This window comes from Pristiophorus japonicus, chromosome 1 (assembly GCF_044704955.1).
Source record: "Pristiophorus japonicus isolate sPriJap1 chromosome 1, sPriJap1.hap1, whole genome shotgun sequence".
NCBI lineage: Eukaryota > Metazoa > Chordata > Chondrichthyes > Pristiophoridae > Pristiophorus > Pristiophorus japonicus.
Window position 1 is genome coordinate 398,418,323 of NC_091977.1, and position 16,404 is coordinate 398,434,726.

The 16,404-nt window shown below is 46.5% G+C and overlaps 1 protein-coding gene across 1 annotated transcript in view; it reads right to left on the bottom strand.

The window, feature by feature from the left end:
• mcmdc2 (minichromosome maintenance domain containing 2) overlaps window positions 1-15,966 on the bottom strand; it is a 163,955-nt gene extending 147,989 nt beyond the window's left edge. The window contains exon 1 of the mRNA XM_070884760.1: window positions 15,867-15,966. Within this exon, the coding sequence (XP_070740861.1) occupies window positions 15,867-15,966 (100 nt within the window). The remainder of the gene's footprint in view (window positions 1-15,866) is intronic.
• Between the last annotated feature and the right edge of the window lie 438 nt (window positions 15,967-16,404).

Here is a 16,404-nt window from a genome sequence, read left to right on the forward strand (position 1 = left end):
TCTATACATCTCCCCTTTGAGTTACGGTCATGGCACTCATTTTGGGACTGGCGCTTGCCCTCAACAACGTTTGACAAAACTGGATGAATGAGTGACAGCCGAGTTTTAAGTGTACGTTTCATGAGTAGTTCCACGGGCAGGACTCCCGTGAGCGAATGCGGTCGGGACCTATAGGCCAGCAGGAGGCGCGATAGGCGGCATTGAAGGGAGGGTCCTTGAATCCGGAACATGCCCTGTTTTATGATTTGGACTGCACGTTCCACCTGGCCATTGGAAGCCGACTTGAACGGTGCTGTCCTGACATTTTTGATGCCATTACCCGACACGAACTCCCGGAATTCATAGCTAGTGAAACATGGGCCGTTGTCGCTAACCAGGATGTCCGGCAACCCGTGGGTCGCAAAGACCGCACGCAGACTCTCCACAGTGGTGGATGTCGTGCACGAATTCAATATGATGCACTCGATCCATTTCGAGTACACATCAACGACAATGAGGAACATTTTTCCCATGAACGGGCCCGCATAGTCTATGTGAATATGTGACCGTAGCCTGGTGGGCCAGGGCCACAGGCTGAGTGGGGCCTCCCTGGGGGCATTACCCAGCTGGGCACACGTTGTGCACCTGCGAACACAGTATTCCAGTTCCGAGTCAATTCCCGGCCACTATACATGTGACCGAGCAATGGCCTTCATTAGCACGATGCCTGGGTGCTCGCTGTGGAGTTCCCTGATGAATGCTTCCCTTCCCTTCTGGGACATGACTACCCGGCTGTCCCATAGTAGGCAGTCGGCTTGGATGGAGAGCTCATCCATCCGTCTGTGAAATGATCTGACCTCCTCGGGGCATGCTCAGTGTGCGGGCACCCAATCCCCAGTCAGGACACATTTCTTAATCAAGGATAGGAGGGGATCTCTGTTGGTCCAGATCTGGCGGGCTGTGATGGGGGAGCCTGCGCTGTCAAAGGCATCAACAGCCATGACCATCTCAGCGCTTTTCTCCGCTGCCCCCGCAGTGGTGGCCAGCGCAATTTTTGGTGCCTGGCCGGTGCCGTATGGTGTAGTCATACGCAGCCAGCGTGAGAGCCCATCGCTGTATGCGAGCTGATGCATTGGCATTGACAGCTTTGCTGTCTGACAACAGGGATGTTAATGGTTTGTGGTCCGTTTCTAACTCAAACCTTCTGCCAAAAAGGTACTGGTGCATCTTTTTCACCCCGTAGACACATGCGAGTGCTTCCTTTTCAACCATCCCATATCCCCGTTCTACTTGGGTGAGCAACCTGGAGGCATAAGCCACAGGTTGGAATTGGCCCTCATCATTACTCTGCTGCAACACGGACCCAACCACATGTCAATTTCTTACAGGGGTTACACAGGGTCAACAGGGAACAAAGCAGCCCGATTGAAAGCCCATTCCTGACAGTCCCCCCAAAACCAATCGCAACACTTACGCAGGAGCACGTGTAGCGGCTCCAACAATGTGCTTCAGTTCGGCAGAAAGTTCCCGAAATAGTTCAGGTGTCCCAGAAATGAACGCAACTCCGATGTGTTGCTGGGCCTGGGCGCGCGACCGATTGCCTCCATTTTGGATTCGGTAGGCCGGATCCCGTCTGCGGCAACCCTCCTGCCCAAATACTCTACCTCTGGGGCCAAAAACACACACTTGGACTTCTTTAGTCGCAGGCCTACCCGGTCCAGTCGGCGTAGCACCTCCTCCAGGTTGTAGAGGTGTTCCTCGGTGTCTCGACCCGTGATAATGATGTCGTCCTGAAATACGATTGTTCCAGGGATGGATTTGAGCAGGCTTTCCATGTTCCTTTGAAAGATAGTGGCCGCTAATTGAATGCCAAACGGACACCTGTTGTAGACAAACAGCCCCTTGTGCGTGGTGATGGTGGTCAGTAGCTTGGATTCTTCGGCCAGTTCCTGGGTCATGTAGGCCGAAGTGAGGTCCAACTTGGTGAACAGCTTGCCACCGGCCAGCGTGGCAAAACGATCCTCCGCTCTCGGAAGCGGGTGTTGGTCTTGTCGTAATACTCGATTGATAGTGGCCTTGTAGTTGCCACAGATCCTGACCGAGCCATCCGTTTTTAGGACAGGGACGATGGGGCTTGCCCAGTCGCTGAATTCAACGGGCGAAATGATGCCCTCTCTTAACAACCTGTCCAACTCTCAATTTTCTCGCGCATCACATATGGCACAGCTCTGGCTTTGTGGTGCACTGGTCTGGCGTCCGGGGTGATGCATATCACTACTTTGGTACTTTTGAAAGTCCCGACACCAGGTTGAAATAGTGACTCAAATTTCTGTAGGACCTGTGAGCATGAACTTCGCTCCACAGATTAAATGGCGTGCACATCCCCCCATTTCCAGTTCATCTCGGCTAGCCAGCTCCTCCCCAAAAGCGCGGGACCATTTCCCGGGACAATCCAGAGTGGCAGCCGGTTCTCTGATCCATTATGTGTGACCACCAACATTGCACTGCCTAGCACTGGGATGATCTCTTTGGTGTACTTCCGTAATTGCGTGTCAATGCGTTCTAGTTTGGGTCTGCTAGCTCTGAGTAGCCATAGTTTCTCGAAATGTTGGACACTCATAAGTGACTGGCTGGCTGGCCCCTGTGTCCAGCTCTATGCATACCGTGATGCCGTTTAATAGGACTTTCATCATCATAGGTGGCGTTTTGGTATATGAGCTGTGGATGTTTGCCACCTGAACTCGCTGAACTTCAGCATCCATTGCTTTGTCCCAAGCATCAACCTGCCTTGCAGACCCCTCTTCTGGTTCACCTGCCTCGTAAACTAGCCTCGCTACGGGCTTCCTGCACATTCTGGCTAAATGTCCACTGAAGTTACAATTTCTACATATAAATTGTTGAAACATACAGGTTTTTGCAGTATGTCTGCCCCCGCACCTCCAGCATGAGCTGAGATTGTTGTGAACAAAAGAGCTGTTACCAGGCATTCCTCTCTGATTGTCTCTTTGATTACTCTTGAGCACTCTGTTAGTTGGTGTCAATGGCCCCATCCCGGGACGCATTGACCCCTGTGATGGCGTAAATGTCCGTTCAACCTGCCATGATCTCTGTTGAGGACCCACTCAGAGTCTGTTGCTGCCTGGGTGGTGTCGGATTGCCCTTGCCTGCCTGCGGAGTTCTGAGTTGCGTTTACAATGTTAACTTCCTGATCCATCACCACGTTGGAAGCAGAGTTGCGCGCGTATATTATTTGGTTTCCTCCTCCCCTGCCATGAAGGTCTGAGCCATCAACGCCGCCGCTTTCAAGGTCAAGTCCTTGGTCTCAATTAGCTTTCTGAAAATCCCGGCATGACCAATGCCCTCAATAAAGAAATCCCTTAACATCTCCCCCCTGCAGGCGTCTGTGAACTTACAGAGGCTGGCCAAGCGCCGAAGGTCCGCAACGAAGTCCGGTATTCACTGTCCTTCCCGACGTCGGTGTGTATAGAATCGGTGTCGGGCCATGTGTACACTGCTCGCCGGTTTGAGGTGCTCACCGATCAGTTTGCTGAGCTCTTCAAAGGTTTTGTCCGCCGGGTTCTTGGGTGCGAGCAGGTCTTTCATCAGCGCGTACGTCTTAGGTCCACAGCTGATCAGTAAATGCGCCCTTCGCTTATCAGCCACTGCATCTCCCAGCCAGTCCTTCGTGACAAAGCTCTGCTGGAACCCCTCAACGAAATCGTCCCAGTCCTCACCAACACAGTACCGTTCCTCTGTGCTACCAGTGGCCATTCTCGTGAGTCGCTGATTCCCGTTTCTCATCGCCAAATGTAGTGTCCTTACACACTACTATAAATTCACAAGAGGCACATTCTGCAGACAAGGTCACTCTGTGATCCGAACCTTTTTCACAGGATGAAGAAGTGATGACCCTGTGTGGGACCTCCCTTTATATACCTATATGACAAGGTGAGGAGTGTCCCCCAGAAGTTCATCCCCTGTGGTCAAGGTGTGCATTTCTTAGGTGTATATAGTATGCAGTGTTGTTACATGAAGGTTACAGTTACATGAAGGTTACATACATGACAGAATGTATGTTATGTATGGAGAAAGAGTCAGACTGAATACTGTGAGCTCAAAGTAACGTGTGACTGTCTTTTATTGCAGGTCTCCAGAGTGCCTCTCCAACCTGTGAAGCCTTCTTAAATACCTGTGCTCCCAAGGGATTATGGGATCCCTTGGGACTCCAGGGAATGAGCCCTCTGGTGGCTCTACAGAGTAAATGCAAGTCCACATATATAACAGCATTCCCCCCCCAAAGTCAATAGTATAACTATTTACAATGTGAATCAATCTGGGGCCCTTCTTGCCCTAGTTGATCGTCTCGGTGTGAAAGCTGGTGTTGTTGAAACATTTGTTGGACCCTCATTGGGCTGCTGTGCAGCTGGCCTTGCTAGGCTGCCTGGTATGTTGGGCGCTGCAGGGCTGCTGTGGATGATGGGTTCTGCTTCGTGGTCAACCGTGGTGTCGGTTGCCACTGGTGTGTGTGTTGGGGGATCAAAAAAGGTAGGGTCCAAGGTAGGTTGCTCAGGGTAGTCCGTGAATCTGAGTTTGATTTGATCCAAGTGTTTCCAGTGAATGAGTCCATTTGAAAGTTTGACCCGAAACACCCTGCTCCCCTCTTTGGCCACGATAGTGCTGGGAGGCCACATGGGACCTTGTCCATAATTTAAAACAAATACAGGATCATTGATTTCAATCTCGCGTGACACGTTTGCGCTATCATGGTATGCACTTTGTTGAAGCCGCTTGCTCTCTACCTGTTCATGTAGATCAGGGTGAACTAATGAGAGCCTTGTCTTGAGTGCTCTTTTCATGAGCAGTTCAGCAGGTGGTATCCCAGTGGGGTCTTGTGAGGTAGCTAAGCAGTACTCGGGATAGGCGAGTCTGCAGTGAGCCTTCAGTTACCCTCTTCAAGCCTTGCTTGATGGTTTGCACTGCCTGACCATTGGACACTGGTTTAAACAGGGCAGATGTGACATGTTTGATCCCGTTACGGGTCATGAATCCTTTGAACTCAGCACTGGTAAAACATGGCCTGTTGTCGCTCACCAGGACATCGGCTAAGCCGTGTGTGGCAAACATGGCCCACAGGCTTTCAGTAGTGGCAGCGGACGTGCTAGCCAACATTATCTCACATTCAATCCACTTGGAGTATGCATCTACAACCACAAGGAACATTTTACCCAAGAACGGGCCTGCATAGTCGACGTGTACCCTAGACCACGGTTTGGAGGGCCAAGACCATAAACTTAGCGGCGCCTCCCTGGTACATTGCTTAACTGCAAGCATGTATTATATCTGTGAACGCAGGACTCTAAGTCCGCATCGATATCGGGCCACCACACGTGGGATCTGGCTATCGCTTTCATCATTACGATGTCTGGGTGGGTACTGTGGAGGTCATTGATAAAGGTGTCTCTGCCCTTCTTGGGGACCACTACTCGATTGCCCCACATAAGGCAGTCTGCCTGTATAGACATTTCATCTTTGCGCCGCTGGAACGGCTTTATCTCTTCCTGCATTTCAACCGGGACACTGGACCAGCTCCCGTGAAGCACACAGCTTTTGACTAGAGATAATAAGGGGTCCTGGCTTGTCCAGGTTTTGATCTGCCGGGCAGTGACGGGTGATTGCTCACTCTCAAACGCTTCCATAACTATGGCTAGATCTGCGGGCTGCGCCATTTCCACCCTTGTGGTGGGCAATGGCAGCCTACTGAGAGTATCGGTGCAGTTTTCTGTGCCTGGCCTGTGGTGGATGGCATAGTTGTATGCGGACAATGTGAGCGCCCATCTCTGGATGCGGGCCGATGCGTTGGTATTTATCCCTTTACTCTCGGAAAACAGGGATATGAGTGGCTTATGGTTAGTTTCCAATTCGAATTTTAGCCCAAACAGGTATTGATGCATTTTCTTTACCCCATAGACACACGCTAACGCTTCTTTTTCAATCATGCTGTATGCTCTCTTAGCCTTAGACAGACTCCTGGATGCATAAGCAACCGGTTGCAGTTTCCCAAAATCATTAGCTTGTTGCAATATACATCCGACGCCATATGACAACGCATCACATGCTAGTACTAAACGCTTACATAGATCATACAACACAAGCAATTTGTTTGAGCATAAGAATTTTCTCGCTTTTACAAAGGCATTTTCTTGGATTTTGCCCCAAACCCATTCGCCTCCTTTTCATAATAAGACGTGTAGTGGTTCTAGCAGGGTGATGAGACCCGATAAGAAGTTACCAAAGTAGTTCAAGAGTCCCAGAAACGACCGCAGCTCTGTCACACTCTGTGGCCTTGGTGCATTCTCGATTGCCTCCATCTTCGCATTGGTGGGCTTGATGCCGTCCGCCGTAATCCTCCTTCCCAGGAACTCCACTTCAGGCGCCAGGAAAACGCATTTCGAGCATTTTAACCTGAGCCCCACGTGGTTGAGTCGACTAAGAACCTCCTCCAGGTTTCTGCAGATGCTCGACTCGACCTGTGACCAAGATGTCATCCTGGAAGACCATGGTGTGCGGGACCAACTTCAGTATGTTTCCATGTTTCTTCCATGTTTCTCTGGAATATTGCCGCCGCTGATCGGATTCCAAATGGGCACCTGTTATAAACAAAAAGACCGTTGTGCGTGTTGATGCAAGTGAGGGCCTTCGATGATTCCTCCAGTTCCTGCGTCATGTCGGCTGAAGTCAGATCCAGCTTCGTGAACGTCTTTCCTCCCACCAGCGTTGCAAATAAGTTGTCGACTTCTGATAGAGGGTATTGGTCCTGCAGGGAGAAACGATTAATAGTTACTTTGTAATCGCCACAGATTCTGATGGTGCCGTCTCTCTTGAGGACTGGGACAATAGGACTGGCCCGCTCGCTGAACTCGATCAGTGAAATGATGCCCTCTTGTTGCAGCCGGTCTAGCTCGATCTCTACCCTTTCTCTCATCATGTACGGTACTGCTCTCGCCTTGTGATGGATGGGTCACGCCCCCGGAATTAGGTGGATCTACACTTTTGCTCCTTGGAATTTCCCGATACCTGGTTTAAACAGCGAAGGAAATTTGTTTAATAAGACCTGGGCACACGAAGTGTTGTCAGCGGGCGATAGCGCTCAGACGTCATCCCAGTTCCCCCGTATCTTTCCCAGCCAGCTCCTGCCGAGCAGCGTGGGACCATTGCCTGATACCACCCAGAGTGGTAGCTTGTGCACTGCTCCATCGTAGGAGAACTTTACGGTAGCACTACCGATTACAGGAATCAGTTCTTTTGTGTAAGTTCTTAGTTTTGTGCGAATTGGAGTTAAGACTGGCCTTGAGGCCTTGTTGCACCACAATCTTTCGAAAGTCTTTTTCCCCATGATGGATTGGCTTGAGCCTGTTGTCCAGCTCCATTGACACCGGGAGCCCATTTAGTTCAACATTCAGCATTATCGGGGGACAATTCGTGGTGAATGTGTGTACCCCATGAACCTTGCCTCCTCTATCTGAGGCTCTGTTTCGTCGTGATTCTCCTCTGCAACATGGTGGTTTTCAGGTTTAACAGGCTTAGCAGCTCGCCTGCACACTTGTTGGAGGTGTCCCATTGTTCCACAGCCCTTGCAAATATATCCTTTGATTCGGCATGAATGGAAACGACGATCACCCCCACAGCGCCAACAAGGTGTTAATGGCCTTGCATTCATCACCCTTGATGGTGGACTCTGAGACATCTGCGGACGTATAGCTGCAGGTATGTGTGACCTGCCCTGTACGTTACGATTCGAAAACAACATCACTTTGTTCACAGTACTTGTAGCAGCACTTGTGTGCTGAGAGATTTGCTTCGTATTGTTACTGGTGGCAATGAACGCCTGGGCTATCGCTATGGCCTTACTCAAGGTTGGGGTCTTTACAGTCAAAAGTTTGCGAAGTATGGTTTCGTGGCCAATGCCAAGTATGAAAAAGTCTCTGAGCATGTGCTCCAAATGTCCTTCAAATTCGCAATGTCCTGCAAGGAGTCTTAGCTCGGGGACATAACTTGCCACTTTCTGGCCTTTAGATCTTTTGTAGGTGTAGAACCGGTACCTCGTCATCAGAACGCTTTCCTTCGGGTTCAAATGCTCCAGGATCAGTGTGCACAAATCGTTGTATGATTTCTCCGTGGGTTTCGCTGGAGAGAGCAGATTCTTCATGAGGCCATACGTTGGTGCCCCACAGACGGTGAGGAGGATCGCCCTTCATTTGGCAGTGCTCTCTTGCCCATCTAGCTCATTGGCCACAAAATATTGGTTGATTTGCCCCATAAAAGTTTCCCAATCATCTCCCTCCAAAAATTTCTCCAGGATGCCCACTGTTCTCTGCATCTTTGGGTTCGCTATCTGTATCTTGTCGCCAGTTGTTGTGTATGGAGAAAGAGTCAGACTGAATATTGTGAGCTCAAAGTAACGTATGACCGTAGTCTTTTATTGCAGGTCTCCAGAGTGCCTCTCCAATCTGTGAAGCCTTCTTAAATACCTGTGCTCCCAAGGGATTAAGGGATTCCTTGGAATCCGGGGAATGAGCCTTCTGGTGGCTGTACAGAGTAAATGCAAGTCCACATATATAACAGCGTAGTGTGTAGATTTATTCTCAGACTGAACATATGAATGTTGCTGGTGGGAGGAAATGTGTAGAGGTGGGAGTAAAGGCAGTGGGGAGTTGACTCAGCATGTTGGTAATGCTATCTCATGTAATACAGATAGGACAATAGGAAAAATCTTGTCAATCAAGGATTAATGGATCAGTCTGCCAAACTACATATCAGCCTCAGCCATTTCACCTTCCTTTACCTCCTCTAAGGCTGCAGGCCTATCTTCCTATTTCTCCTGCTGAATGGGTTGCCTTCTGGATTGTAAATTTATGCAGGATACAGCAGACACAGATGATTTTGGAAACTGTTTCAAAGCTAGAGAGCATTATCCCAGTTGAGATGTCCAGACAACGCAATCTGCCTACTACATCCGTGTTTCAGATGAGACGTTAAACCAAGGCCCCATCTGGCCTCTCAGGTGGACATAAAAGATCCCAAGGAACTATTTTGAAGAGCAAGGAAGTTCCCCCTGCTGTACGCGGCCAATATTTAACCCGCAACCAACATCACTGAAAACAGGTTGTTCGTGGGACCTTGCTATGTGCAAATTGGTTGCCTCGTTTCATATATTACAACAGTAACTACACTTCAAAAAGTACTTAATTGGCTCTAAAGTGCTTTGGGACGTCCTGAGGTTGTGAAAGGTGCTATATAAATGCAAGTTCTTTCTTTCTATATATCACAACAGAACTCGGATGGGTGCATGTATATCTTTGCACTTTATCTCTCCTTGGTGCAGGGTGTAATGTATGCACCTGTGAGTATACTCACAGGTTTGCAGAGCTGTTGCTCCTGATCTTTGGGCACCCTGTGTGGAAGGGAGCAGGAAGGTCGGAAGGCCTCATCATGGGTCTGCTCCTGGGCATGGCTTTAGGAGCAGGAGTAGGCCATTCGGCCACTTGAGCCTGCTCCGCCATTCAATAAGATCATGGCTGATCGTCTACCTCCACTCCACTTTCCTGCACTGTCCTCATATCCCTTGATTCCCTTAATATTCAAAAATCTATCAATCTCTGTCTTGAATATACTCAAAGACTGAGCCTCCACAACCCTCTAGGGTAGAGAATTCCAAAGATTCACCATCCTCTGAGTGAAGAAGTTTGTCCTCATCTCAGTCCTAAATGGCTGACCCCTGATTCTGAGACTCTAGTCCCTGTTCTAGACTCCCCAGCCACAGGAAGCATCCTCCCTGCATCTACCCTGTCAAGCTCTAAGAATGTTGTATGTTTCAATGAGATCACCTCTCATTCTTTAAAACTCTAGAGAATTAGGCCTAGTCTACTCAATCTCTCCTCATAGGCCAATTCCTCCATCCCAGGAATCAGTCTGGTGAACCTTCGTTGTACTCCCTCTATGGCAAGTATATCCTTCCTTAGGTAAGGAGACCAAAACTGTACACAATACTCCAGGTGTGGTCTCACCAAGGCCCTATATAATTGCAATAAGATAATTGCAATACTCAAATCCTCTTGTAATAAAGGCCAACATACCATTTGCTTTCTTAATTGCTTGCTGCACTTGCATGTTAACTTTCAGTGATTCTTGTACAAGGACACCAAGGTCCCTCTGAACACCAACATTTTCCAATCTCTCACCATTTAAAGAAGAATCTGCTTTTCTATTTTTCCTACCAAAGTGAGTAACTTCACATTTCTTCACATTATATTCTATTTGCCATGTTCTTGTCCATTCACTATATCCCTTTGAAGCTTCGTTAAGTCTCGGCTAGATACTCTGCTGGAGAAATATGCTAACATGTTTGAGGACTTACACGAGGGCATCAAGGGATACAATGCACATATTCAGATTAGGTCAGATGTCAAACCTATTTTTTGTAGTCCAAGGCCAGCACCGTATGCATTAATCCCAGGTTGAGCAAGAGCTTGATAAGTTGGAGAAAAAGAGTTTTAGTGAAGACTGATAGGAGTGACTGGGTCACCCCGTTAGTTGTAGTTCCGAAGGCAGACAAAATGGTACAGCTATGTAGGGATTATAAAATTACCCTGAATCGAGCAGTTGATGATGAACAGTACCCTTTACCGACATCACAGGACCTGTACGCAGAATTGGCGGAAACCAAAGTTTTCACGAAACTGGATCTCTCTCACGCTTATGCTGAATTCCACATTGACAAGGATAGTCAGCAGTATCTGACAGTCAACACACACAAAGGTTTATATTCATGTACTAAGTCCTCACCAAGGATATTTCAGGCTACCATGAATCAGATCTTACAGTGAATAAATCACTGTTTGTGCAATCAAGATGATGTGTTGCTGGTTACCGGCACAGAGAAGGAAAACCTAGAAATCTTAGAAGTATTCAGGCAGTTCAATTACCATAATCTGAAGCTGAAGAGGTGTAAATGTGTATTCATACAGCGTGAGGTGGTTTATCTAGGATTGCTGGTCGATGAAAATGGTCTCCAACCCGTTAAAGAGAAAGTGCAAGCCATCAGGATAAGTCCAGAGTCAAAAAATGTTACTGAATTACGATCCTTTTTAGGCATGGTCCAATAATATGCTCATTTCCTTCCTGGACTAGCAACAGTGCTTGCACCACTACACTATTTATTAAAGAAAGGTGTGTGTTGGATATGGGACAAAGAGCAACAGAATGCATATGACACATGCAAGCAATACTTGAGTAGTAGTGCTCTTCTCGTCCATTATAATCTGACTCGTGAACTAAGACTAGCATATGAGGCATTGTGTTGGAGCAGTGATCAGCCATGTTAAGAATGATGGGCAGGAAAAAACGGTTGCATTTGCATAGCTCAACAAAAGCGAACAAAATGATGCCCAGATTGAGAAAGAGGCTTTGACAATTATATTTGGTATTAAAAAGTTTCACCAGTTTATTTTAGGATGCCAATTCATGCTAGTAATCGATCAGAAACCATTACTAACTATCCTAGGCCCAAAGACGGTTTCTAGGATGCAAAGATGGGCTATTTTATTGTCACAGTACAATTACAAAATCGAGTATCGTACGTCGAAGCAGAATGCAGTGGCGGATACCCTTTCAAGGTTGCTTCACGAAGATTCTGAAATTGGCCGCGAACAGTCAATCTTTACTTTAGATGTCGTTGGTGAGGACTTTCCAGTCACTGCCTCTGTTATTGCAGAGCACACACAGATAGATGCATGTTACAGCGGGCCTATGAGCACACCTTGCGAGGATGGTCTGAAGATCAGATGCATTTAGATGAGGGTATAAAGCCCTTTTATCATCATCGGCACGAATTATCAATGTGAGCAGGGATGTCTAAAATGGAGCCTGAGAATAGTCATTATGGGCCAAAGCCTTGACGGAACTTTATGGTGAGGATACTGGCATTGTAGGCATGAAAGCGGTGGCCCGAAGTTTTGTTTATTGGCCTGGGTTGGATAAAAACTTAGAAGTATTAGTAAGTCTGTCAAGACTTCAGGACCATGCTGGCTAAAATGCCGCTGCTAACATGGACTTGGCCAATGAGACCATTCCAAAGAATACATAGATTTTTGCGAAAGTGGCAGTGATAATTTTCTAATTCTAATCAATAGCCATTCAAAATGGCTGGAAGTACAGCATATGGGGTCATCTACGACTACGGAGCATACATTGGATGAATTACCTGATATTTTTGCATGCCCGAAGAAATGGTGGCAGATAATGGGCCGCAATTTCAGTCCACACAATTTGCAAATTTTGTCAGATACAACGGTATCAAACACAATTGGGTAGCACCATATCATCATGCTTCAAATGGTGCAGCTGAAAGGTCAGGATTGTCAAGAAGGCTTTGCGGAAACAAGTTTTATAGACTGGATCATCGGTGAGCATGAAGCATAGGTTAGCGAATTTTCTTTTCAAATACAGAACTACACCTCATTCTACAACAGGGTACACACCTGCTGAATTATTGATGAAGCTTAGGCTGAGGATGCGTCTCAGTTTATTGCAACTGAACTTGTCTGATAAGGTAGAGAAGGCACAATCGGTGCAGAAACGTCATTATCATTCCAGTATTAAAGAGCGGTGCTTTCAGAAGGGTGATCAGGTCAGAGTTCTCAGACCGTCGAAAAGGGCAAGTAAATGCAAATGGGACACTGGTACATTATTTGGGTATATGGCACCAAGCAGTACCTGGTCAAAATTGGTGAATACATGAGGAAGATTCATGTGGATCAAATGTTTCTAGCAAGTGACGCACCTTCAGTACCATGAATATATGATTATGAGTCTGACTTGGACAATGATCAGAGTGAGTTGGCAGGTCCAAGTACTTCAATGAAGACAACAGTCACAACGTCCATATCCCCACCAACTCCGATGCAACCGACTGAAGACGGTTCTGCAGGTGTGGGGCAATCTCGCGAGACTGTATCTTCCGAGGGCGCAGGTGGAGTTGGGGTTCAGTTGAGATCAATGAGAAAACGCAAACCAACTAGACAGCATATTGGCAACTGGGAATCTCAAGATCTTGGGAAGAAAGCAAACACTAGGACTGATGTAAGGGTTTCAAGGAAACTCAAGAGGACACAGGATGATAGAGGTCGGGAACCTTGGGCTACACACCCTGAAAACAGTAATTCCCTAAGACAGTATCCTGAGTCAAATAAGAATATAGAAAATGGACACAGCCAGCCAATTGAACAGAAATGGAGGTTGGAGCAGGAGGAAGCTAAAAGCTTACATCAGGATGCTCAGGCTCAGAAGTCGAATTTGTAAAATTGTAATCATGATAAGTAATCTTTTGAAATATTTTATAAATACCTTGCTTCTAAAAAAGGAGAAAGCAGTGTAATGTATGCACTTGTGAGTATGCTCAAGAGGTTTGTAGAGCTGTTGCTCCCCCATTTTAATCAGGGGGCACTTGAGTTAATATTTATTTTTGTCCTCAAGAAAAAGAGTTGTAGAGCTGTTGCATTGAGAGTGGCATAGCCACTCACATGATGTTCACAAGATTCAATAAAACCCCAGTCAGTTGGGTCTAGGTCATCCACGGTGAGGTATGCAGTTGTGAGCCTAGTGGATGAACTGGTACTGTGTAGTGTGATTGTTAAACCTTTGTTAATAAACCAACTAGTTCTTAATAGCAATGTGTTGCTATGAATTCTTAAGCAAAGAACCCATGAAGCAAATACATTACACAGGAGTTCCTAACCAGTGGTAATAGCCAGGGCTCTATAAGGTAGCCATGAATACTCAGCAACTATATATTCAGTCTGCCTGCTCTTTTCCTTCTGTTCACTGTGAACGTCAATGATTTGCATATAGAGGTAGAAGGAGTTGTATCCAAATTTGCCGACGATATTAAAATAGGAGGGCTAATAAATAATTCTGGGGACCAAAGAAAGCTGCAAGGGGATATAGATAAGATGGTAGTACTGGCAAAAAAATGTCAGTGAATACGAAGGAAATGTAATTAGAATTAGAGTACATTGCTCGAAGATCTAGCACCGACTTCTTTCTGTCCTGTATTTTCTATGATTACTTACCAAGAAGCCTATTGACAAGCAAATCGGAACAGACAGGATGGTTATTTTAATGGAAAATGTAATCAACCAAGTGTAAAATGGGAATATTGAAATGATTCAGAAGTCGAATTGGTAAATGTTACGCATGACTATTTTATGACCCATCATCATCATCATCATCATAGGCAATCCCTTGGAATCGAGGAAGACTTGCTTTCACTCTTAGAATGAGTCCTTAGGTGACTGAACAGTCCAATCTGAGAGCCACAGGTGGGACAAATAGTCGTTGAGGGCAAGGGAGGGTGGGACAGGTTTGCCGCACGCTCGTTCAACTGCCTGCGCTTGTTTTCTGCATGCACTCGGCGATGAGACTCGAGACGCTCAGCGCCCTCCCTGATGCAATATGTCAAGGAAGCCATGAGATTACATATCTTGATTTGGTAATGATAAATGACCCAGATAACATGCAGGATATATGAAGTCATGGCATCCTTGAGAAATGTCAATGACAGAATGATCAAGTTGAACATGATCCAGGATTCAGAAAGATTGAGGACCAGGTGTACAATTTTAAAAAGGCTAACTTCAAGGAAATGAGGGAACAGCTTGGATAAACTGACTGGGGTTGCAGGTTAAAAAGGCTCAAAATAGATGAGGGGTGGATTGTATTTGTTGCGTATGCAATAACTCAATAGGCTTAGTACCGTGAACTCAATCAGGTGTGACCTGACTACTTTATTAGCTCGCAAAGTGAGGATTAACATGGAGGCTTTCTTTATATACAAGGGCTGCACGTGTGTGTCTGTGGCCCAATGACCTCTGATGATCGCTCCCCCTGGTGGCAGGTAAACCCAGGCATACATACATTACAGTATTTCCCTGCCTATTAAGGGGTGAGATTTGTGAGGTGATAATGAGGCAGTCAATGAATTCTGGGGAAGTCCCAGTAGATTGGATGCAGGCTAACATGATACCAATTTTCAAAACAGGCAAAATAGACCTGCACAACTTCAGACCCATTAGTCTTACATCAAAATAATGGAATTGGACATCAAGAAGGAACTTAAGGATTACCTGTATGCCTGTACTAACCTATTAGCCAATATACTCATAAAGGAAGATCCTCCCTGACCAACTTCCTCCACATTTTTGAGGAAGTGCCATTACAGTTTACTGTGGAAAGTCCCATGACGTAGTGTGCCTTTACTTTCAAAAATAATTTGGCAAAGTTATGCAAGAAGATACTACTTGGGCATAAAGCTGTGGGAAATCAGGGTATAATCTGAAAATAGATAGAAATTGGCTGAAGGGTAGGAAACGGTGATACTTATTGGAGACGATGTATGGTGGGGGCAGTGCTGAATGCGGTGCCGCAGGAATCGGCATTGAGATTCCTATTGTTTTTAACTTACACTCATAATTTGGATCCGAAGGTTCAAAGTAAACTGGTCAAATTCTCAGATAACGAACAATGGCAGGTGGATGTCATGATTAGATAACTGTAGGTCCTTTCTGGATGGATAAAGGTGGGTCAAATGGCCTTCCTCATCTATATCTACCTTGTGAATATATGTTGGTCATGTAAATGAGATGTATATATATTTGATACGGAGTGGTCAATACTAGCACGCGGTGCTTAAGTCTGTTGATCCCTGCTGTCGTAACATTGCAATACCTTTAGGGACATTCTTCTTGTTGCGGCCCCCTATAAATCTGGCTTCGACGTTGTTTTATACAATTTTGAATGAATAATTAAGAGATATTTCTAATTTTAAAAATTACCATTATAACGCCTACAGTCACTGATAAATTTGTGCAGTCCTCCAGTCCTGTCCAAGTAAACTAGGGTCACCTCCTTCAGAGCCAGATCCTCAGGCGCCATTTAACACAGCGGCTCCACCCTTTGCTTGTGGGATTTACCACAGCACCGCCTGCTTGCCGCCTTCCTGCCGCCTTCCAAGGCCAGGTACTGATGCGCAGGCGTAGTCCGCCTCCCCTCGCTCGCGCCCCCTGGTCGCTTGGCACCCAAGCGCGCACCCACCTGGGCATAATTGCAGCCTGGGAAACCTATGCAAATCTATGGCGCTGTATTTTTCAGAGTGAAATAGACAGGCTCTCAAATTAAGATACCAATAGGAGTGAAATTTATGATCAAAATGAATGAGATTGATAGTTCTGATTGGTTTAAATGTGCCGGGCTCATTTTTAAGTCCGTGAAATGCATGTGACATATAGCAAGCTCACCTATTTACATGAACAACACACCAGTTATAATCAGTTTTCCAAAATTAATCAGTATTTTCCCCTCAGCGCCAGCTTT